The sequence below is a fragment of the Bos indicus genome, chromosome 15 (genome assembly GCF_029378745.1).
Source record: "Bos indicus isolate NIAB-ARS_2022 breed Sahiwal x Tharparkar chromosome 15, NIAB-ARS_B.indTharparkar_mat_pri_1.0, whole genome shotgun sequence".
In the NCBI taxonomy this organism is placed as follows: domain Eukaryota; kingdom Metazoa; phylum Chordata; class Mammalia; order Artiodactyla; family Bovidae; genus Bos; species Bos indicus.
The window spans coordinates 44,863,988-44,887,400 of NC_091774.1; the positions used below are offsets into that span (position 1 = coordinate 44,863,988).

At 47.6% G+C, this 23,413-nt stretch overlaps 1 protein-coding gene and 1 non-coding gene across 2 annotated transcripts in view; one reads left to right on the forward strand and one right to left on the reverse strand.

Moving 5' to 3' along the window:
• TUB (TUB bipartite transcription factor) overlaps window positions 1-22,636 on the reverse strand; it is a 66,931-nt gene extending 44,295 nt beyond the window's left edge. Inside the window, 3 exon segments of the mRNA XM_070803717.1 lie at window positions 21,894-21,941; window positions 22,465-22,577; window positions 22,580-22,636. Of these exon segments, the coding sequence (XP_070659818.1) occupies window positions 21,894-21,941; window positions 22,465-22,577; window positions 22,580-22,621 (203 nt within the window). The 5' untranslated portion in view covers window positions 22,622-22,636.
• Window positions 12,039-12,111, forward strand: TRNAE-UUC (transfer RNA glutamic acid (anticodon UUC)). The gene has a single exon. It is a non-coding gene; the product is annotated as a tRNA-Glu (tRNA).
• Window positions 22,637-23,413: the final 777 nt, after the last annotated feature.

A 23,413-nucleotide genomic window follows, 5' to 3' on the forward strand; every position in this document is an offset into this window, starting at 1 on the left:
AGATTCTGTTCCAGCTCTGCTCCTGGGCTTTGCCAGTGCACATGCTGCCCCCTCCCCTCCCCCCACCCCGGGCCCTCCTGCTGAGCACAGAAGCACACCTGAGACACACATGGCCCAGCTCTAGAAGCTAAAAGAAGCAAAAGGAGGGAAACTGGCATTTGTTGAGCAACAGCTATCTGTGCTGAGCACTTTCATTCATTCCTTTCTAATTCAATTCTTTTGAATTCCTCTGTAATTCAACCACCCTATAGTGAATATCCCCATTTTACAGAAGAGGAAGTGGAGGGTGGGAGATGGTAAACTAAAGTGACACAGAAACACACAGCACCAGGGTCAGACTCAGTTATCCGAATCTGAATCCACATTTCTGCTGCACCAAACCACTTCTCGGCTCTGTCTAGTTGCCATTTGGGGGTCCTGGGGCCATGTCTCGCCTGTCCATGATCATCTGCTCCAGCCCTACCCAAGCCCTGGGTCCATGAGCATTAGGCCAGGAATGAGAGGGAAAGGAGATTCATTTCTGGCCCAAAGGCCGGAGGACACAGAGCCCAGGACGGCTCCCGGCTGCACCCCCTCAGCTCCACGTCCATGAGCCAGGCCTTCTCTCAGCAGATCCAAACCCAGGTGCTGGGCTGGAACACTGATCCTGGCCAGCTTCTGCCAATTCCCCTCCAAGAGGCCGGCCCCTGTTGTCTGTATCACACACTGGCCCTGTGTCCTCCCCTCCCCCAGCATCCTGCTTCAACACAGACAGGCCCTTGGTACAGGAACTCCCAGATGCGCTTGGCTCACAAACGGTCCCGTAACTCCATCCTACCCAGGACACCCTTGAATGTCCACGTGTGACTGCGTTCTCAAATTTTCTCAGTACTTCGACATTGTGACTGCCAGCCTCACACTCTAGTTTCCACTGCCCACCAGTCAGGTCTGCCTGGACTTATTCTCCTCCCTCACTCAGGCCTGTTCCCTCTGAGATCCCAGGGTGTCCCGTGGCCCTGCCCACAACGACCACAGCACCCAGTTGCCATCACCGGGTTTTATGCCCTCGAACCTCACTGTCTCTGTCTTGAGAGCCCCTTACGTCACTGGCGAGCCCTCCTGACATGTGCAGGCCACAGTGCTAGACTCTGATGTGGGTCAAGGCTCCCTAAGACTGTCCCAAACTCAGCAAGCCTGAAGCCCAGCCAAGGCACGGCAGCCCAAAGCTTACAAATGTTCCTGGCCTTACCCAGATGGCCTTGCGGGCCACAGTCAAAGCCCTGGCTTGATAGGCAGTGGACAAACTCCTGGTGTAGCTCCCCAGGGGTGGTTGAGATCAAACAACAGGCAGGTAGACCACAAAGCCCAAGCAGAGTTTAACCCCAGGACCACAGCCACAAGCACAACGTGGTAATCTAGGCAGCCAGAAGGCCACAGCTGGGGCAGGCAGCTATGGCTCAGTCCCAGAGCAGGTGGAACTGGGATCCCGGTGCCCTACCGCGAGGGGCAGAAAGACGAAGTCTAGAAAACCAGCATTTTCCATTTCTCAGCCCTAGTCTAACTCTTTGACTCAGGACTGATCCCACCATAATCCCTGCCTATCAGGTTCTTAGGGTCCTTCAGAGAATGCTCAGCTCCACTGATAATTTCGGGAATACATATGGGAACAACTTTACTGCATGGCTCCTAGCCAATATGGCAAGACAGGAAAAATCAAATCAAAATAAAACAAACTCGTGGAGGAGGGAGGGTGGGGGAGGAATGGTGTGGGAATCTGGGATTAGCAGATGCAAACTATCACACACAGAATGGATAAACATCATGGGCCTACTGTATACACAGGGAACTATGTTCAATATCTTGCAACAGACCATAATGGAAAAGAATATGACAAAGAATATATATATTTGTACATAAAACTGAATCACTCTGTGGTACAGCAGAAAATAATACAACATTGTAAATGAACTCTATACTTCAATAAATTTTAAAAATAAAAAACAAAACATCTCCAAACAAATAAAAACAATGAATCTTACTACTGGAGGGCTGTGTAGACTGGCCACACATAATAGGCATCATGGTAAACGGGTTCAATATTTCCAGAGAACTATCTAGTAATATGTGACAAGAACTATAAAATTGTGCACATCCTTTGACCCAGTGATTCCGCTCAGGGATTGCTTCCCAGTAAAATACTAAGAAAGTAATTTGTACAGAGATATTCATAGCAGTGATATTTATAATAGCAAGAAATTGGAAAGGGCCCAAAGGTTCAGCCCTTGGGAAGTGACTCAGCAAACTGGGTCGGGTGAGCAGCTCAGAGGCTCCGCAGCCAGGAGGTGTGGACGTGCCTGGGGTCAGGGAAATGAAGGTGCAGCCCTGGGCAGGCCAGATGGGAGGCGACCTAGCTCACAGCACCTCAGACTCCAGCTCTACCATGCAAACATCCAGTTAGTTACTTTGTGTTACTTTCACCTTGATTCAGTGAAGTCAGTAACCTTCACGTTAATCAGGAGAGCTTTTAAAGGTCATTTTCCAAAAGACATTAAAAATACTAAAATTGAACTCTACTGACAAAATTCCATAATGATCCTCGGGCATGCTCGCCTTCCAAGACAAGCTCTCTCGAACCTCTATTCTCCAGTTTCTCTGCTGAAGGAGTCAGGCTCACGGGACCGGATGGGGCGGGGGAGTCAGGCTGGGGATGGGGGCAGTGCGGGGGCTGGTGTGGACCTGGGTGCCCTGGGCCCTGAGCAGGCTATGAGGACCACAAGCCTGGGCGCGAGGCCCCGGACACTCAGGTGCAGGAGCCCCATTCTTTCAGGCTTCATCCTTCTCTTCCTCAGTCTTTCTCCCTCACGGGCCCACCATATGCACCATTCTTTCTCCTCTGGGCCTCAGGAAGAGGCTCCCGAAGAGGTCTTCCACCCTTCACGTGAGATTCTGGGTGACCAGAACGTCTCCAAGAGTCAAAGCCTGAGTATCTACGGGTGGCACTGTGGGCAGGGGCCTGCCTATGGTAGGACTGGGCCCGTGTATGAGTCCTCACCCAGCCACAGAGCTCCATCAGAATCACCTGAGGGGCTTTCAAGAACTAGACTCCTGGGCCCCAACCAATACTCTGTGGGAGTGGGGCCTGGGAACATGTATAAAAGGCCTGGGAACATGTATAAACTCTCCACAGGCCTGTATGAGGCAAATCACTGTCCTAGCGCCTCTCATGCCTAAGAAAGAAGTCACGGGCCTGTCTTCCTGGGCTCCTGGGTTCTCGTGGCTCTTATCTGGACCAAAGGCCAGCTTGCAGTCAGCAGTCACGGCAGAGACCATAACCTCCCCACCTCCACACGACCCTCAAGGGAAAGCCCTAGCGCAGTAGCCTAGGACATCTCAGAAGGTCCTCCACAGGCCCCTGAAATGGGAACTAGGCTCCTTAGCTGTCCACAGACTAGTTCCCCACCCCCTGCCTTGGCCCCAGCATTGCACATCCCTGACACTGGCAGCCCCCCAGCTATCTGGGTTGCCCCATAGCAGCTGCAGCTGCTCCTGGTCCACTCCCACATCCCAGGGTGGGGCAGAGGGGCCTACGGCCCCACCCACCCAGTCCATACTTACGGAGTCATTTTATAAAGCTGCGTCCTCCTCTCAAACAGTGACCCTCCCCAGGCCCAGGGCCACACCCCGGCCACGGGCGTGGCCTGGGCAGACTCGGTCTCACTGCCCCCTGTCTCCACGACTCTCTTCAGCTTCACATTGGTGCTTGAGTCCCCCAGCCTGTTGTCAGAAACACCAAGAGTCGTCACCCCACCTCCATCCAACCACCCTGCCAAATGACAACTGCTGAAGTGGCCTCCATGGTCCTGGGAACCGAGAAAGCAGGGGAGGGAAAAGGGAGGGGTGGGGGGCTCATCCCAGGGGTCCTGGAGCAAGCTTCTGAGCCCTAGCTAGGACACTGAGAGGGTGACAGGGAGGAGGCCACTTCTGCTGAGCTCTCCCTCCAAACTGTTCCCAAGGTAGCAAGAGACCTGGGGACCCTGGAACTCCCCAAAGGCACAGCCTTCAAGCCTGGGATCCTGGGGTCCAATGTGGCCTGGTCTGGGCCATCTGGATGCCTTAGGAGGTAGGGGCAGGGGCAGTACCACCTTCCCAGCAATGGGAGGGCGGTACATGCTGGGCCATGAACTTGGGCTGAAGAAACAAGGGGCAAACAGGCATGAATGCTGGCCCCTCCCAGATGACCACCTCATGGCAGGATCCCAGAGCCAGGGTGTGGGCAGGGGCCTTCCACAGCTCAGGGGCCCTGCCTGGAGAGAGGGAAGCCAGGCATGGGCTTCTTGGGTTGTGAGCGCAAACAGGTTTGAAGGGTCTGGGTTTTCCCTAGGGGGCACTGTTAAGGCCATTTCTGCTCCTGTCTCCACTCATCTCCCTCCTGCACACAGGTCTAGGCCCAGCCTCCCTCCAGTTTGCTGACAGTGCCTAGCTTTGAGGGGCATTGGGGGACAGCTGGGTGAGGTGGGGAAGTCTTAACCAGTGGAGGTCTCCAGCACTCAGTGGGCATCATCATGGAGACCAGACTTTAGGAAGAACCCAAGTGTTCTCCATCCTGTTCAGAGAATCCCTTTGGCGCTTCACAACCAACCTCACACTGTGTTGTCCGCAGAAACTGTGGGGAAGGGCTGGTGTCACACAGACCCCTATGGAGGTGGGGCACTGATGGTTGAGGCTGGTGACCCACCAGCCAGGAGGAGGGAGCAAGCTGAGCTGCTGAAATTGCCCACAGCCACGCAGAGTCTTGGGTAAGCATGGGCATGACCACAATTGCGCTACATGGGACAACAGGCATCAAGGCTCACACAGTATCTGAGTGAGGCTATTTCGTTTCCTCATCGTGTTTTATTACCCTTCAGTCTCCACAGTGTCTGTGTGGATAAGGCTTCACAGACTTGGGATTCTCTGACCCAGTGGTTCCAGGTGGAAACCAACGCAGAGACTATAAAAGCTCTGGTGGCTCTGGACGAAGCGGGGGGAGGCCAGGGGCTGGAGTGCCTCACCCTCAGCCTCTCCCTCCCACTCCAAGGATGCCCTAGAGTTAGTTCTGGGTGACTCTGGGGCTTCAAATGTCATGTGAAAACCACTGGTCTGGTCCAACCTTCCCACTTTCAAATAAAGAAGCTGAGGCCCAGAGTGGGTAGTGATTTGTCAAAGGTCATACAGCAAGTTGGCAGCAGAACCAGGACTGGAGCTAGAACTGAGACCCTGAGACTCCTAAGTGCTGTGACCTCCTGCTCTTGTGGAAGGCAGCTGCCCGCCCATGGTTCTGAACTACTCTAGCCTCCTCCAGCCCCCTCTCTGGCTCTCTTGAATGGAGGGACCGGAGTCTGGGCCACCTCTTCCAGAAATAAGGCCAAGTCAGGCACCTGAGCTCCTGGCCCTTCAGGACTGGATTTGTTCTGTTCTGGACCTGTTCTGAGGCTCTTCTCATTGTGTGTTCTCCCAGGGAACCTCTCCAATCCCACCCCAGGCCCCCATCTACCTTCTGGGGCTCCAAATCTATATCCTGCAGGTTCCCCTGAGCTCCAAGTGTCTTGGGGTCCCTCCAGAAGCACCCCAGCTCTCCAGGTTCAAAACTGAATTCATCTCACTCCAGACCTGCTCCTCCTCCTGTGTTTTCTGGCACCATGAATGGCCCTGCCATCTACCCATTCACCCCCAAACACATAGATGCCACCCTAACTCATCTGTCTTTCACCTAGCCCTGTGAGTTCAACCTTCAAGGCCCTCCTATAGGTCCCTCTCCTCTGTCCCCCATGCCTCTTTCTGGGTTTAGGCCTCACGTGACTCCAGCCTCCTTCCAGAATCCAGGACCTCCAGTCCTGCCAGCTCTAAGGGCACCATACTTTTCCAAAGTCAACCTGAGCAAGTCGCCTCTCTGCTAACCAGGATCTTTCAACAGCCCCTCATTCCGAAGGACAGAATCCAAACCCCTTGTGAGGCTATGTGAGCGGCTCCCTCTGCCTCCTGCTTCTCCCCGCCCTCCCCTCCAGGCTGGCCCACCTCCACTTTGCTCCAGCCCCCTCTCCCCTCCTCTGCCCCCATCAAGTCTCATTCCAGATTTCCCAGCATGACTTCATCTTTCTCATCCCTCTGCCTCTGCATGCACCCTCTTCTCTCCCCAGATCAAGACTTCTCCAAGTGTAGCCTGAGGGTCATGCCACACCCAAGCACACTGCAGACTCCTGGGCACCAGATTGCCCAGACCTACTGAAAGAGTCTCTGCCTGTTTAACAGAGAGCCCATGGGTACTGTGCACCCAGTACTGAGAAGCGTCTGTATCAGGCCAGCTGCTCTTGTCCCGGCTTCCCTCCTTCTCCAGCTGGGTGAGGGGTCTCCTTTCTGCCCTATGCTCTCAAGGGGGTGGCTAGCTGGGACTGGGTGTCTCCTCCTCTGGGCTGTAAGTTCCATGTAGGCAGGGACCATGTCCTCCTCTTCCTTGGGAATGCCCAGCACCTGGCAGAGAAGGGGCTTGGGTAGCTATTGCTGAATAAATGGGGCTACCAGGTGAGCCCCAAAGCCCAGGAGCAGGAGGAGGTCACAGCTGAGCTGGTGAGCTGCTCCAGCTTGTCTGGAAATCTGAGAAGCAGCTCCCAGTGTCTCTGAGGTTGCACCTGCACTCTTCCCCTCATCCCGTGTGCCATAAGGGAGACGTGTGTGGAGGGGGTAGGACCTACTGAGAGCTCCAGTGATGCTTAACACCCGGGTCTCCAGAAAATGTCTGCATGCCTACATACATAAGTTTATCATAAATTTTGCTGATATAAAGGATGTACAGCACATAATTTACAAATAAAAATTCCATATAGCCAGTTGATTGTCCCCCAATTAATGCATTCATTGATTTCTTTTTTTTTTAATTTTATTTTTAAACTTTACAATATTGTATTAGTTTTGCCAAATATCAAAATGAATCCGCCACAGGTATACCTGTGTTCGCATTCGTTGATTTCTGCTTTCCCCTTTAGCTGGAGCCAACCTATGATTACAGTGGCAGATGGTATAGTTCTGATGCACATGTTGGTTGATGATTTTGTTTAAAAAGTAAGATGAAAGTGAAACAACAAAGACGTGTCAAAACGTCAGCCATTCACCAGTGATTTGAGTGGCTTCTTTGCTGAATTGGTAAACAGCTTTTGAATTCTTAAAAAAAAAAAAATTGTTCAATAGTTAGTGCTGTTGACAATGAAGCAGCCACAGACATTTCAAACTTGAAAATCTGATCTGCATTCATAAAACTGTTTTCCGTCCCTTTCTGAAGTCTAGACCATCAACAAAAGCAAAAATCAAGTCTTAACTTGTAGCATCTGTTGACTTCTGGGGAAGGAATCCTTGCATTGAGACATGATTGAATGTGGAGTGAGGAACAGATGCAAGGCAGTGCCTCACAACAAGACCAGCCGTAAGAGTGGCTGGACTGAAGATGCAGTCCAGCGTTGGAAAAAAACTTACAAAGTGGGGAGTTTTGAGTATTTATCACCTTTTTTTAAAAAACATAATTTAACTTTACATTTATATTATTTAAGTTTCAATAACAGCTATATTCGGAAAAGGCAATGGCACCCCACTCCAGTACTCTTGCCTGGAAAATCCCACGGACAGAGGAGCCTGGTGGGCTGCAGTCCATGGGGTCGCTAAGAGTCGGACACGACTGAGCGACTTCCCTTTCACTTTTCACTTTCATGCATTGGAGAAGGAAATGGCAACCCACTCCAGTGTTCTTGCCTGGAGAATCCCAGGGATGGGGGGGCCTGGTGGGCTGCCGTCTATGGGGTCACACAGAGTCGGACACGACTGAAGGGACTTAGCAACAACAGCTATATTTAGCAGCTGGCTTACAAAACTTTTTCTTTATTGCACAATTGATCCTCATGGAGTGTGGGAGCCAGCTCCAGGACAATAACCCTAAGGGACTGAACATGACCGGCCATAACCCACCAGCACCAGGCCACCAGAGGGGCCAGTCTCCTCTCAACCCTCAAAAGTCTGGGTTGTGAGCTGCTAGGCATAGGGCCATGCTTATTTCCCTACTGAGCTTCAGGTTCCCCAACTTGGAGAAGGAAGACCATGGCCACCAATGCCTGTCCCTTCTTCACGCACTCTCCGCATTCTCACATGCTAGTTCATTTTCGTTACTTCTCCGACACACACTAATGGACACACCATGCATGCATGCAATCTGGATCCACATGTGGCCCTCCCCCTCCCAAGCCACATATACTAACATGCCAGCTCTTCTGGCACAGTCAGGCTCACACGTGTACAGCTGCCTCCCACACGCCACCTCGGACACTCCACAAACATACTTTGCCTCCAGCTCTATTTCACACTATCCATACACCCAACTGTCACACACAATACCCACACACGCATATGTACTTGAAATTCCTTCACGTACTTCATACGCGCATACCCTCCAACAAAGACCTGTCAGCTTCCCACTCAAGGCATTTCACACATCAATGGATACCATACTAGCTCATCACATACCTCCACCGTTCCAGACACACCACACACACTTCCTTCCCCACCGCACACACACACACACACACCATGCACACATGTACACCATCACCTGCCTCATCTCTTTTCATGATCACTTAGCACAGGCACTTACACCGGCCACCCCACACACAGAGCTCATACTTCAGGCATCCTCATATCACCCCCACATTTCAAGGCAGGAGACTCCCCCCAACCCCTGCCAGAACTCTAAGCCCACCTCCTGGGTCAATCATGAGGGTGACCCTGACATCAAGGGGTGGGAAAGCTGGAGGGAGCCTCCCTGGGATCACAGCTCCATTCCTGGAGGTCAGGCCTCCTTGGGGCACAGGGACGAGGTGGGACAGGGAAGGGATGGACAAGCGCTGCTCGCTCAACACTTCTGGGTCCTTTAGACCCAGCCTCGGGCACCACGGGTGGCTGTAGCAGCCCACCTCCTTCCTCTCTCCCCAGCACCTCACCTCCCAAATGAAGACACCCCACCTGCTTCCAGAAACTCATCCCGTGCCTGCCTGGGGAAAGCCTCCCTGGGGCCTGTGGCCCTTGCTCAGGGGCAGTTAGTTCTGGGCTCAGGCTCTCCTGGGCTGGCGGGGAGGGATCAGAAGGCAGGAGGCTCAGGACCCAGGTGGGCAGGAGCAGGCGGCAAGGCGAGCAGGGAAGGACTCCCAGCTACAAACTCCACAGATGCTCACAGGACTCACGGGCCTCCCCTTCCTGAGTCTTGCCAGACTGAGGCTGTGAAAGAATCACATGCTGGCCTTGGCTGTCCCAACCCTGAGCTCCATCTGAAGGTCAGGCCCTGTCCACTTCTCCTGACCATACCCTGTGAACTCCAGCACTGTCCTTGCCACCTGGCCCATTATCAATGGAGATGAGTCTTGGGGTGAGAGGTCAGTCTCTTCTGTCGTCATCCCAGGGTCTGTGTGGCCTGGGTGGGGGCCTCCCTTTGGGCCTTGAGGGAGGAAGAACCAGTGTCCAGCAGATGCCAGCTGGACTCCAGGTCCTATGATGGGTAGATGCTAGCACTTCTGCCTAGAGTGCTTCCAGCTCACTCTAAGAGCAGCTTTGGACACCCCTTCTTACAGCACCACCCAGTGTCAACCTAGAGTACGGCACCAGACCTTAGTAGACAATGATGAAGTGGGTACGTCTCTCTTTAAAAAGTGTTTCCCTCCCTTTCTCTCTCCCCACCCCTCTCTCTCATACATACATACACACACACACACACACACACACACACACACACACACGCACACACACACCCTAGACTGGTCCCATCCTAATGCAGTCTGTTCTCTCTAGACTCTACATCCTGGTCGTCCCAGAAGATGAAGCCTCTAGGTTTCCATGGCAACAGTAGTTGGCTCCCTGATTACTGAGTTACAATGAGCCCTTCTCTCCATCTAACTTAGGAGGTTTCTAGGGGACACAGACTGGGAATCTACTCCTGGGCTCCAGATTCACCTTATGACCAGAGGCAAGACCCTACCCCTCAGGCCTCAGGGTCCCCTGGGCTCAGTGAGGATGAGGCTACACCCTGATCCTTCAGTTCTGACACACCTACTCCAGTTCTGACACACTGACTTACATAATTATCTTACATATCAGAAACATCTAGTTATAAATATAAAACAAGATATTCTAGCCTATTCACATATCCATGAAAACTTCATAAGAAATGTCTCACATATACATGAAAACATACTAAAATTCTAAAAAAACACAAGAAATCTTACCTATACAAACACTCCTGATTTAAGGAGATGAATCCTCTGTTCCTGTCTGGTATTATAATTTTGGTATTCATGTCTACAAATGAATATATAGGTTTGATGCCATTCTAATCACAAATGCAGTCGAATTTTTTTAATTGAACAAATATATCCCAAAAGTCAACTGGAAAAAATAAGCCAATATCCCCAAGATATCCAAGAAAAATTTATAAAAGAACAATAATAAGAAGGGACTTGTCATACCAGTTCTCAAACTGTATTAAAACTCTGAAATAACCAAAATAATGGTACTGGCTAGAGAATGACCAAACAGACTGATGCAGTGTGGAAAGAGACCCACGTCCATAGAGGAAATTGGTTTATGATAAAGATGGCCTTTCAAAAGACTGAATAAATGTTGTACTATTTGCCAAATGGTTTAGAGATCAATTTGCTATCTGGGGGAAAATAGTGTATCCCTACTTCATATCAGACATAAAAAAAAATAACAGATGGACTAAGGTTTATGTAAAAAGGAAAACATTTCTACAAGGAAAAAATATTAGACAATAGTGTTCTAATCATGTGTAGAGAGTAGAGGAGCTGCTCTAAGCAAGTTCCTAAATCCAGAAGCCAAACAGATTTTACAAGGTTTGAAACAGCAGTCTTCTCATATGGCAAGAGACACTGTGACTGAAGCGAGTGCAAAGCTGGTGGACATCCAAGGGGGTGGCGGGTCATCTACTGTCATATATTTCTGAATGATGCTCTTTCCATAAGAAATGTCTCACACTGATGTATCAGAGACCGTTAAAGACATTCACTCTGAGCCATTAATTTCGCTTCTCTGAAGCTATTCTAAGAAAGTAATCTAAGTGAGCATGGAAATTTACAATAAGGACGTTCATCATTGAGAATTTAGAAACTATTGAAATAACCAAAACAGGAGAGTGATTAAATAAGTTTCAGTAAGTCTATTAAAAAAGCTATTCTAGAGACACTAAAAGTTTTAAGTGTTAAATGATATGGGAAGACATGCTACAAGAAAACTTTAGATGTTAGTCTACACAACTTTGTGAAAAGGATATCTGCACACACGAACATATATAATTGTCTTGTGGATAAATTCAATCTGTATATTTTTTCAGATAATGCCCAGGAAGATTTTTCCCCCTAAAGCATCTAAAGAAAACTTAAATCCATTTTTCAATTAACAAACAATTTCTGCATAGCAACACAAAACAACCTTATTTCTAGAATTTGCTCTGCTGTGTCCACAGTTTGACTTCTACTTCACTCTGCAAAGCTTCTACTGTTCCCAGGGGAATGACAGTAACTTGTTCTGGGCATTGGCTACGCAAGGCTTCCCTCTCTCAGCCTGAATTTAAGTTTCTCCTTTGTCACAATAGCTTTTCTTTGAAGAATATTAGTGCAAAGTTTATAAAATTGCATCCCCCACTCCCAAAGATACAAATGCTGCCAGTAAAGCAAGTGAAAATTAAGTGGTTGAGAGAAGCACAGGAAGAAAGAGCTAAGAGATGTAACAACAGCAAAGCATATATTTCCTTTAAGGTCTGAAAGTCAGACAGTGTTTATTTTTAATTGACAGACTTCACTGAAGGGGAAAACAACATAGTACTTTACTCTGGTTTTTATTTAACTTTATCAGATTTTTCTTTTGTTTTATGGTTTGGGGTGTCTATCTTTTTCTGTTTTTCTTTTTAAATGAACTAAGGGTTGCCAGAGGTGAACACAGAGTAAAAGATTAAAAAGAAATACATGAAGGGTGGGGATTCCCTGATGGTCCAGTGGTTAGGACACAGTGCTTTCATTGCTATGGGCCCAGATTCAACCCCTGGTCAGGGAATTAAGATCCCATAAGCTGCATATTGCAGCCCCCAAAACCAAAAACCATGAAGGAAAAGATGCTCAACTTCAGTATTTACCAAGGAAATGCAAAGGAAAACCCCAATGTCACACACTATGCACTCACCGGGATGGCTAAAATAAAAGACAGATTTGGTGAGGATGTGGCACAAGCAGAACTCATATACTGCTGGCAAAGGTGCATTTGTAGCGCCATTTTGGAAAACTTGGGCAGTATCTGCTAGAGCTGAATGTAAAACTCAGCAATTCCACGCCTAGGTACATACTTCACAGACGTGCAAACACATGTGCGGCAAGAGAAAGGTACAAGAAGTTCATAACAGCCCTAGTCACAGTTGCCAAACGCTTTCAACTCCCTAAATGCCATCAACATTAAAATGGACATATAAACCGTGCTACAGTCACACAAATACTATACAGAAGCAATAAATGAACTACTAGAGAAGGCGATGGCACCCCACTCCAGTACTCTTGCCTGGAAAATCCCACGGACGGAGGAGCCTGGTGGGCTACAGTCCATGGGGTCACGAAGAGTCGGACACAACTGAGCGATTTCCCTTTCACTTTTCACTTTCATGCACTGGAGAAGGAAATGGCAACCCACTCCAGTGTTCTTGCCTGGAGAATCCCAGGGACGGGGGAGCCTGGTGGGCTGCCATCTATAGGGTCGAAGAGTCGGACACGACTGAAGTGACTTAGCAACAAAATACATTCTTAACACAGAAGAAGCTCACAAATATAACATCAGCAAAATAAGCCAGACTCAAAGAGGAGATAAGAAATTATCCATTTATTTAAATATCAATCATAGGCAAAATTATACAATTAATGGGGTTCTCACGGCAAGAATACAGATGCTGGGAAAAATTGAAGGCAGAAGGAGAAGAGAGCAACAGAGGATGAGATTATTGGATTGCATTACTGATCCAATGGACATGAGTTTGAGCAAACTGCGGATGAGGGACAAGGAGGCCTGGTGTGCTACAGTCCATGGGGTCGCAAGGAGTCAGACACAACTTGATGACTGAACAACAATAGGCAAAATTAACTAGTAATGTTAGAACTCGGTTTAACTGCTTTGAGCTTCCCTGGTGGTTCAACTGGTAAAGAACCCACCTGCAATGCAGGAGACCTAGGTTCGATCCCTGGGTTGGGAAGATCCCCTGGAGAAGGGAAAGGCTACCCACTCTAGTATTCTGGCCTGGAGAATTCCATGAACTGTATAGTCCATGGGATCGCAGAGTCAGACACGACTGAGTGACTTTCACTGTTAATTACTTTGGAGGGAGAAGTTACCAGAAAGGAGTTCAAAGGGAGTTTCTTGAGTGCTCTTGATGTTTTGTTCCTTGGTCTGGGTTTTGTTAACATAACTGTGTTCAGCTGTGAAAATTCATTATAAGCTGTGTCCCTAATAGTTGTGCATTTTTATGTGTACGAATATACACTTTAAAAAAAAGTTTAAAAAGAGAAATAAATCAAAATGTTAACAGGACTTGCCTCTAGGTGTTAGGATTATAGGTAATCTTATGTTTCTTCTTTATATTGTTTTATGTATTCCAAATTTACTACAAGGTTTTCTAATATTATTTTCCAATATATGTTCACACCACATGAGGCCACTATTTCTAAAAGGTAGTGTAAAGTTGGTCTGGGAAAGAACCCCCACTTCTTTTCCTAAGGAGTATCTATTTCCTCTTTCCTGAGCCTGGGCTAGTGGTTCCCAAATCAGTCTAGACATCAAAGTCACCTGGGGAGCTGTTTAAAAATTCAGATTCCTGTACCTCCTCCCTGAGGTTCTGATTTAGTTGGTCTAGGATGGGTTCCAATATGGCACCCCTCAGGTTCTAAGGGACTAGGACGACCCACCACAGTGTCTGAACTGACGAAGTGTCATCTCTCCCTACTGGACAGGGGCTGGGATGAACTGCCTGGGGCACAGGTATTCCCCTTGGATAGTGCTGTGAAGTGGGGACCAAGCCCTGGGATTTGGGAGTTTCCTGGAACAGCGAGAGCTTGGCAAGCCCAAGACAGCCCCTGCTTCAGCCAGGCTGGAGAGGGGAGTACAGCAAAGGCCTTAAGAGCACAGATACGGCGTCAAATAGCCAGGGGCTCAAATCTGGCTTTGTGATAAGCTCTGTGACCTTGGGCTTGACCTTTCTGAGCCTTAGATATACCACAGGGATTCTAACACCAATTTCACTGAATTGTGAATATTAAATAAAGCAATTTATATAAAACACTTAACACAAACCCTGTCAGGCAGTAAGATCATGATGTTAATAGTGATGATATATACTATATGTGAGCATTACTTAACACTTAATACTTACAGAATTATTACATTTAATTGAATATTTAATGTTATACATATATAATATAGAGCGACATTATTTAACATTGTGTATGGATACTCAAAATTATGGGAAGTCTGAGGTTCTGATGATTGTTTTAGGAACTACACCTTTCCCTATTGTGGTCCCCTTTTGTAGACACTATATATCAAAATATTCATTCATTCATTCAGTGATTAAGGGCACACCCCTTTGAAAGCTTGCCTCACTACTTATATGACAATGTGACCTAGACCAATTTACTTAACCACTGTGTCCCAGTGTCTTCACCTCTTATTGTGAATGACAACAGTACCTACCTCATAGGGTAGTTGCAACTTTTTATGAGTTAATATATGTAAATGGCTTAGCACTGTGTAAGTTCTCAGGAAATTTTGGTTATTATTGTCCAGTCAACGTTTATTGAGTGCTTACTGTGTACATGCACTATAGGCTGAGGACAGACAGTGAAAAAAAAACAGACATAGCTCCTGCCTTCATGGAGCTTGTAATCGAACAGCAGTAAAGTATATAAACCATTTTTTAAATGGATGAGAGAATGGGACGTTCTTAGCAGAGCTACACAGCATGGTAGTAAGACCTCAAGCAGAACATGAAAAAGACTATACCAAGATACTTCATAATCAAACTATTGAAAGCCAAGGATAAAGAGAAAATCCTATAAGCAGCCAGAAAAATGGATGTGGGGGAGGGGGGGGGGGGCAGATACTGCAAACAGGAACAAAGAAAAAAACGGCAGAGGATTTCCTCAATCTGACAAGGAGCATCTTATGAAAACCAAAACTAACATCATACATAAAAGTAAAAGGCTGAATGCATTCCCAATAGGATCAAAACAAATCTATTCAACACTGTACTGGAGGTTCTAGCCAAGATGAATAGGCAAGAAAATGAAATAAAGGCTCCAGATTAGAAAGGAAGAAGTAAAATTATCTCTATTGATAGATGACATGACTTTATATAAAGAAAATCTAAGGGATCTACTAAAAACCATTAGAACTAATAAACAAGTTCAGCAAATTTGCAGGATATAAGACCAATATACAAAATTTGTAACACTTCTATACACTTACAGTGAACAATCCAAAAAATGAAATTAAGAATTACTCAATTTACAAAAGCATCAAAAATAGTTAAGAATGAATTTTTTAAAAACAAGTATAGATTGTTCATTGAAAACCACAAACTTCTTTCAAAGAGATTAAAGAAGACCTAAATAAATTAAAGATATCCTGTGTTTATGGATCAGAAGATTCAGTGTTGTTAAGATAGCAATACTCCTCAAATTGACCTACAAATTCAACACAATCCCCAATCAAAATACCAGCTGGTTTCTTTTCAGAAATTAACAAGTTGGTCCTAAAGTTCATACAGAAATTCAAGGGACCCAGCACAGAGCCAAAACAATTTTGAAAAAAGACAAATTTGGAGAGCTCATACTTCCTAATTTCAAAACTTACTATGAAACCACAGTAATCGAGACTGTATAAGGTCAGACTCATAAATCAACACAGTAGAACTGAGAGTCCAGAAATAAACTCACATTTACAGTCAGTTGATTTTTGGCAAGGATGCCAAGACTGCTCAATAGCAGAAAAATTAGTGTTTTTCAGCACATGATACTGGGAAAAACTAAATATCCAAAATGAGAAAAACCTGGGACCCCTCTACCGCACACTATATACAAAAACTAACTCAAAATTAATGAAAGACCTTAGTGTAAGAGCTAAAACTATAAAATTCTCAGAGGAAAACATAAATCTTTGTGACCTTATATTAAGCAATTAGATACGACGCCAAAAGCACAAGCAACAACAACAAAACAACAGATAAATTAGACTTCATCAAAATTCAAAACTTTTGTGTTGTAAAGGCACCATTAATAAAGTGAAAAGCAACCCGAAGAATGACATAAAATATTTGCAAATCATTATCTGATTAAGGATTTTCATCTAAAATGCAAAAAGGTTTACAACTCAGTAACAAGACAAATAGTCCATTTAGAAATGAGCAAAGGATTTTAATAGGCATTTTTCCAAGGAAGACACACAAATGGCCTATGGGCACATTATCACTCATTATTAGTCATTAGGGAGAGATAAGTCAAAACCACAATGAGATACCACTTTAGACTCACTAGGATGATTATTTAGTCAATACCACAGCTAAAACATGTATTGGCAAGAAAGTGGAGAAACTATATCTCTTATACATACACCGCTGGTGGGAATGTGAATTGGTCCAGCCACTTTGGAAAATAGCCTGGCAGTTGCTCAAAAGGTGGAACATATAGTCTTCCAGAAGTTCTACTTCTAGGCATGCACCCAAGAGAAATGAAGCATGTCTGCAAATATTCACAGCAGCATCATTCATAATAGCTAAAAAGTGGAAAAATGTGAATGTCCATCAACCAATGAATGGATAAACAAATGTAGTAAATCCAGATAACAGAATAGCATTTGGCAATGAAAAGAAATGCAGTATTGAGACATGATACGACACGGATGAACCTTGAACACACTGTGATATGTTTGAAAGAAGCCAGTCACAAAAGGCCACTTATGATTCCATTTATATGAAATATCCCCAATAGGCAAATCTACAAAGACAGAAGGTAAATCAGCAGTTGTGCAAGGCTAGGGGAAAGGCTAGTTGTGTGTGGCTAGAGGGAAGAGGAACGACTACTAACGGGCATGAGTTTTCTGGGGAGATGGGGTAAACGGAAATGTTCTAAAATTGATTGTAGTGTTGGTTGCACAACTTAAAACACATTGAATTGTACACTATAAACAGGTGAATTATACGGTATGTAAGTTATATCCCCCAGAAGTTGTTTTTTAAAGATAATTCACTGTTTAAAGCAAATATAATAAACTGATAGTTGGGTTTATAAGTAAAAGCAAAATGCATGACAACAGCAGCCCAAAAGACAAGAAAGGGGACCTAAAGTATACTGTAGCAAGTTTCTTATGATATTCATGAAGTACTGTAACATTTTAAGGTAGACTATGACAAAAGAAGGCAATGGCACCCCACTCCAGTACCCTTGCCTAGAAAACCCCATGGACGGAGGAGCCTGGTAGGCTACAGTCCATGGGGTCACAAAGAGTCGGACACGACTGAGCGACTTCACTTCACTTATGACAAGTATAAGGTGTATATTGTAAACTCTAGAGAAAGCTTTCTCCTTTGAAGGAAAGCTACGACAAACCTAGACAGGATATTAAAAAGCGAGATATCACTTTGCCGACAAAGGTCAGTTTAATCAAAGTTAAGCTTTTTCCAGTAGCCACTTAGGGATGTGAGAGTTGGACCATAAAGGAAGGCTGAGCACTGAAGAACTGATGCTTTCAAATTGTGGTGCTGGAGAAGACTCCTGAGAGTCTCTTGGATAGCAAGAGATCAAACCAGTCAATCCTAAAGGAGATCCACCCTGAATACTCATTGGAATTCATTGGTGCTGAAGTTGAAACTCCAATACTTTGGCCACCTGACGCAAAGAGCCAACTCACTGGAAAAGCCCCTGATGCTGGGAAAGACTGAAGTCAGGAGGAGAAGGGGGAGACAGAGGATGAGATGGTTGGATAGCATCACTGACTCAATGAACACAAGTGTGAGAAACTCCGGGAGACAGAGGACAGGGAGGTCTGGCGTGCTGCAGTCCATGGGGTTGCAAAGAGTCAGACACGACTGAGTGACTGGACAACAACAGAGCAACCACTAAGAAAAACGAACAAAAATGTGTTACAACTAATAAGCTAAGAATAGAGATAAAATTGAATCATGAGAGACATCCAATCTCAAAGAAAGTAGGAGAAGAAAAAAGAACAAGTGTGACAAATAGAACACTGAGAGCAAGACGGTGGATTTAAATTCAACCATATTATGGTAACAGTGAATGTAAATGTTCTAAATATTCCAATTAAAAAGTCAGATTTATCAGACTGGACAAAAATGACACAATGATGTAATTCCTAAAAAAAAAACCCGCTTTAAAGTCAGAGGGTTAAAAGTAAAAGGATGGAAAATGATACACCATGCAAACACTAGTCAACAGAAAGCTGGGGTGACTAGATTAGCATCAGACCAATGGAACTTCAGAACAAGTACTGCCATCGATAAAGAAGGACATTTCTTACTGATGAAGGGGTTAAGTTCTTGAGAGGACATAGCAATCTTAAATGTTTATGTACCTATAAAGAAAGCTTCAATACACATGAAGCAAAAACTTATAGAACGAAAAAGTAAAATTAAGGAGAAAGGTGTGAAGAGCAGCTCTAGTCATCAGTGAGAGATGAGGCTGAAGCCAGGGTAATCCATGAGACCACCAGGAACAAGTTTATGGGAGAAAAGAGACCAGGACAGACTCCTGGACCACATCAGCATTTCCAGGATGAACAGAAGGAAATCTCATGAAGAAAACTGAGAAATATTTATCAGGATGGCAGGCAGAAAAGGAGTGTGTGTGGTCATGGCATGCAAGGAAGAGAGCTTCTAAAGGCAGAGCACGTTCCGTTCTATCAAATGCAGCTGAGAGGTCAACTAGGCATGGAAAGGCTTCAGGGGGATTTATAGCAAGACCCACTGGAGACACAGGATGAGAAGCTCCGGTGGTGAAATGGGGGCAGAAGCCAGGTTGTAGCAGATTAATCAGCAGCAGGTGGGGAAGTGGAGATAATAAACACTGACTTTGATTTTAATAGGCTTGGCTGAGAGGGCAGGAGAGAGAAGAGGCTATAAAGTCAAAGTACTTGTTTCATTTCTTAACTGAGTTACAAATGAAGGAGCCAGGAGAGGAGTGGGGCCAATGAAGATGCAGAGGAGAGAAGGAATAAGCAACAGAGCGGGGAACTTGGATGGAGAGGCAAGGTGGAGGGTCCCCAGATCTCTTGTGGAGAGGCTAACTGGAAGAGGAACACCCATCTCTCAGTGTGATGGGGGCCAGAGGCGTGGATAGGAATGGATGCAGGAATGCTGCCCAGAGCGGGGTTAAACAAATTTCTTCCTGGGGGTGGGGTGGGAGGCAGGCAGAATGGATCCAGGTATATGTATGGCTGAGTCCCTTTGTGTTCACCTGAAATTATCACAACATTGTTAATCAGCTATATGCCAATATGAAATAAAAAGTTTAAAAAAAAGAAAAGAAATGTCTTCCTGGCAGATTTTCTTTATAAAGAGAGAGCCCGTGTGGCCTGCTAGGAATGAGGGGGGAAACTGTGGTATAGAGGGATTATGTGAGAGCTTAGAAACAGCTGAGGGGGCATTGCAGTGGCCGAGGCCGGAGGACTGCTGGGAGCTCAGGTGAGGCTATGGACCGTGAGTTTGGACTAGTGTTCATTCATGAAGGGATTCCCACCCGCCCCCCTTCCTTGTAAGTCAGGACTAAAGAAGGCAGTCAGTTACCATGTTCTAGGGGCGGTGTGGGAGACTAAGGGCCAGGTGGTGACTGGTAAACAGCTGAAGCAAGGTCATAGCATCCAGACTGGATAGGAACAAGGGTTGATTCAGGGTCAGGAAAAACACTAGGAGGCAGGAGCCTGAAGGTCTCTGTGAACTGATAGTGCAGCCAAGGGAGACAATGCCCAGGAGGTACAGAGAGACTGAGACTTTGGAGCTGGAACAGTTTCACGTGATGATAAGATCCCAGTAATGGGTGACTAAAGTAAAGGTGACAGTCAGTGAGTTGAGGAAAACAAAAAACTCCGAGGCTAGGGTATGGAGGAATGTCCTCGGGGACTTGGAAGCTCCCAGGATGACTGGGAGAACCTGCAATAAAAACGCTGTGACAAGATTCCTTTATTCTGGCTATGTCCTTCCACGGCTAGACCATCAAGCTTTATCATCAATTATCAGCCTTACTACTGAGGCTGCCTGGCTCCCTCGTCCATCTACTCGCCACCCCGCGAGCCCATACAGGACTGGCTATTGGGAGCAAAATGTCATGCTTGTTGGCACCATCTCGAATAACACAGCTTTAAAGGGATACTGGCAGAGCCTTTCAACACAGAAGAGCCAGAGTAGCGGCAGTGGGAGGAGGTCCTGGGTAAAGTAGCAAGGCACCCAACCCCAGAAAGAGTCATACCTGGTATGGCCAGGAGTCCCTGCCAGCCAGGCATCACTGTGGACATATAGCCCACAGTAAGCTCAGGGCCTCCATGCACAGGAGGAAAGGTCATAACCAAAGGACCACTCACTCCTAACAGGCCCCTTGACTCCTACACAGTGAAGTGGCTCCCAGGCCTGCACTGCAGAGAAAGAGCCACGAGCAGGGCGCCTGGGTTCAAATCCTGACTCTGCTGTCAACTTGCAGTGTGACCCTACCCTGAGGCCTTTGTTTTGCTGTTAATCAAAGGGTGATCTCAGAGGTTCTTGTGTCCTTGACAGTGTATGGGTGGTGGGTGCCAGAGGGGGTCTCATCAGCTCACATCACTCAAATTGCATCAGCTGCAGAAGACAAATGAGCTGAAGTCCTCGAGCCTCATTTGCGTCATACAGCAGAGTCTGCCCCCTGGGGTTCAATCCTTACACCCCTCCTCCTCCCCAGAAGCCTCTGAAGTAGGCTCAAGGGATACACCATGTCTCCTCCCCTGCCTCCCATCTTTCTCTTCAGGAGATTTTCTTTAGGCTAAAAAGCCAACCTGGTTTTAGGCCATGTGCAGAAAAGAACAGAGGGCCATAGACACATGGTTCTCCACAGAGCTCCTCTTTGAGGACAGCTCACCAGAGACCTCATCAGAAACCCAGGACCAACATGCCAGAGGGCACAAACCAGAGCCCCAAATGCCCCCCTATGTCTCTGGCCTGGTCCCTGGAAGACCTGATGCGTTCTGCAGGTTCTGGGAACCCTCGGCAGCCACATCGCACCTGGGAAGGGGATCCCACATCTGGTCTCACCTATGAGGCAAGCTCCCTCCTTCATAGGCAGCTCTTCCTGCCTGTCCTCTGGGCCAGGAAATATATCCCAGGGACCCTGCCATCAGTAAGGCACAGAGGAGGCTCTGGTCAAGAGTCCTAGAAAAGACCCATCTCTGGACTATGAAGACAGGCCTTGGGGATGGCAGCCTAGGGCAGGGAGAGTGTGGGTCTGGGAACGCCTGGCCAAGTGACCCAGGACAGGCTGGGGAGTGGAGCCCAGAACTCTAGGCCCTCTCAGCAGCATCACCAGGCTGAACTTGGGCAAAAGGACCACAGGAAGGGCCAGGAGGAACAAACCAAGCCCACAACAGCCACAGAGAGGGCACACTTCACTTCGGGGTCACACCTCCCTCCGGACTTCATTTCCCACGCACGTAGCCCAGCACGTATGGGGTCCATGGCCGCAGAGGTGCCCTCCCCTGCCCACACCCTCCCCGCACAGGCTTCTGTGGGGGCCTTTCCCCAGCCAGCGCTCCCTCCTCCCCTGCCAGCTCACCGAGCGATCTCCCTTCCTTCCTTCCAGTACTTCCTCCTGGTTGTTCTCCTGAGGACAAAAAGCAGGGGTGACTCCACGGCCTTGTACCTCACCTTGTCATTCCTGCCCCTGGCCTGGCCAGACCGTGTGCTCATCAAGGCCTCCTCCAGGGCGTCAGTCCCAGCTGCTTCCGGTGGGAGTTAAGTGGGATCAGCTGGAGGGACTTCCGGCAGGTGCTGGCTCTGTGGGGCCCGGGACAGCAGGCAGGCAGCTCACAAGGAGGGCGATAATGACCAAAGCCAGGGGAATGGAGCACAGGGGCCGGGTGGAGGCAGAGGGCAGGAGCGTGGAGCAGCCAGGAGCAGGGGCCTCACTCCCGTGGTGGAGGATTCCCCTGAGATTTGGGTGAGCAGAGGCGCAAAGGTCCCCATTGACCTGTCCAGAGCCTGAGATTTTGGGAGGGAAGAGCCATGGGACCCCGTGTGGTGGGGGAAGGGAGGGCCTTGGGACTGCAAAGGGAGGAAGTCATGGCGGGTGCCGTGGACACAGGGTTGGGGTCCATGGGCTAAAGGAGAGGGTGTTAAGAGCTTACCGATCTCTTCGGTGGCCCCGTTTCAGGGGCCCAGGTTTCCTGTGTTGCTTTGAATGCTGAGATCCCATGGGCCGGGGAGTGCCTCCTGGGAACAAAATCCCTATCTTGGCAAAAGGGTGCAAACCCAAAGAGAAAGCAAAGAGGTCCTTGTCCCCATGGCTGCCAGAGGGTGGGGTGAGTTTGAGGTCTGGTCCTGTCCAGGCTGCACAGAAAGCCCGTTGCAATGCTTTGTCTCACCAGCTCAGTACTAAAGCTAGTCACCTGGGTGTCTTTCTCCTCACCGTGGCAACAGTCAGGCTAACAGCTGCCATCACTGATTCATTAGGATATGGAAACCCTCTCTGCTGGTCACAGTCTCCCTCCCAAACCCTTCAGAGCAGACTGAATCCTCAAGTTCTCCGTAGCTGTGCCACTGAGGGACACGCAAGTGTTTGTTTCCATGACAACACAGAGACCATGTATCCCTACATTTGTGGTTACTATGGCAACCCTGGCAGATCCAGGTACATTAAGGACAAAGACCTCATCTGGGGGAACCACAGTCAGACACATGCACTGATGTCCTCTCTGTGGTCAGCCCTGGCCTAGGGGTCAGTGGCAGGCCCTGTGCTGGGGGACACACACAGTGTGCCTTTGAGGAACTGATGGGGGATCTAGGTTTCCTAATCTGTGTCCTCAGCCTCTTGTCCTCTCAACCCACCTAGAGTGTACAGAGTGATCTTAGCCCCTCACAGGGCTTCAAGTCCCACAGCCCTGCCATAGAGAACATCCATGCCTGCATCATGGGTTCACCTCCTCCTAAGCTCCAGACCCTTTCATCTACTTGCTCTCTGGACACATACCCCTGGATGTCCTGCAAAACCTCACACTGAGGTACACAGCTTGGGACTTCCTGTGGCTCTGAACACTTGTTCTATATATTCTCTCTCTGTGAGTGACACATCCAGCC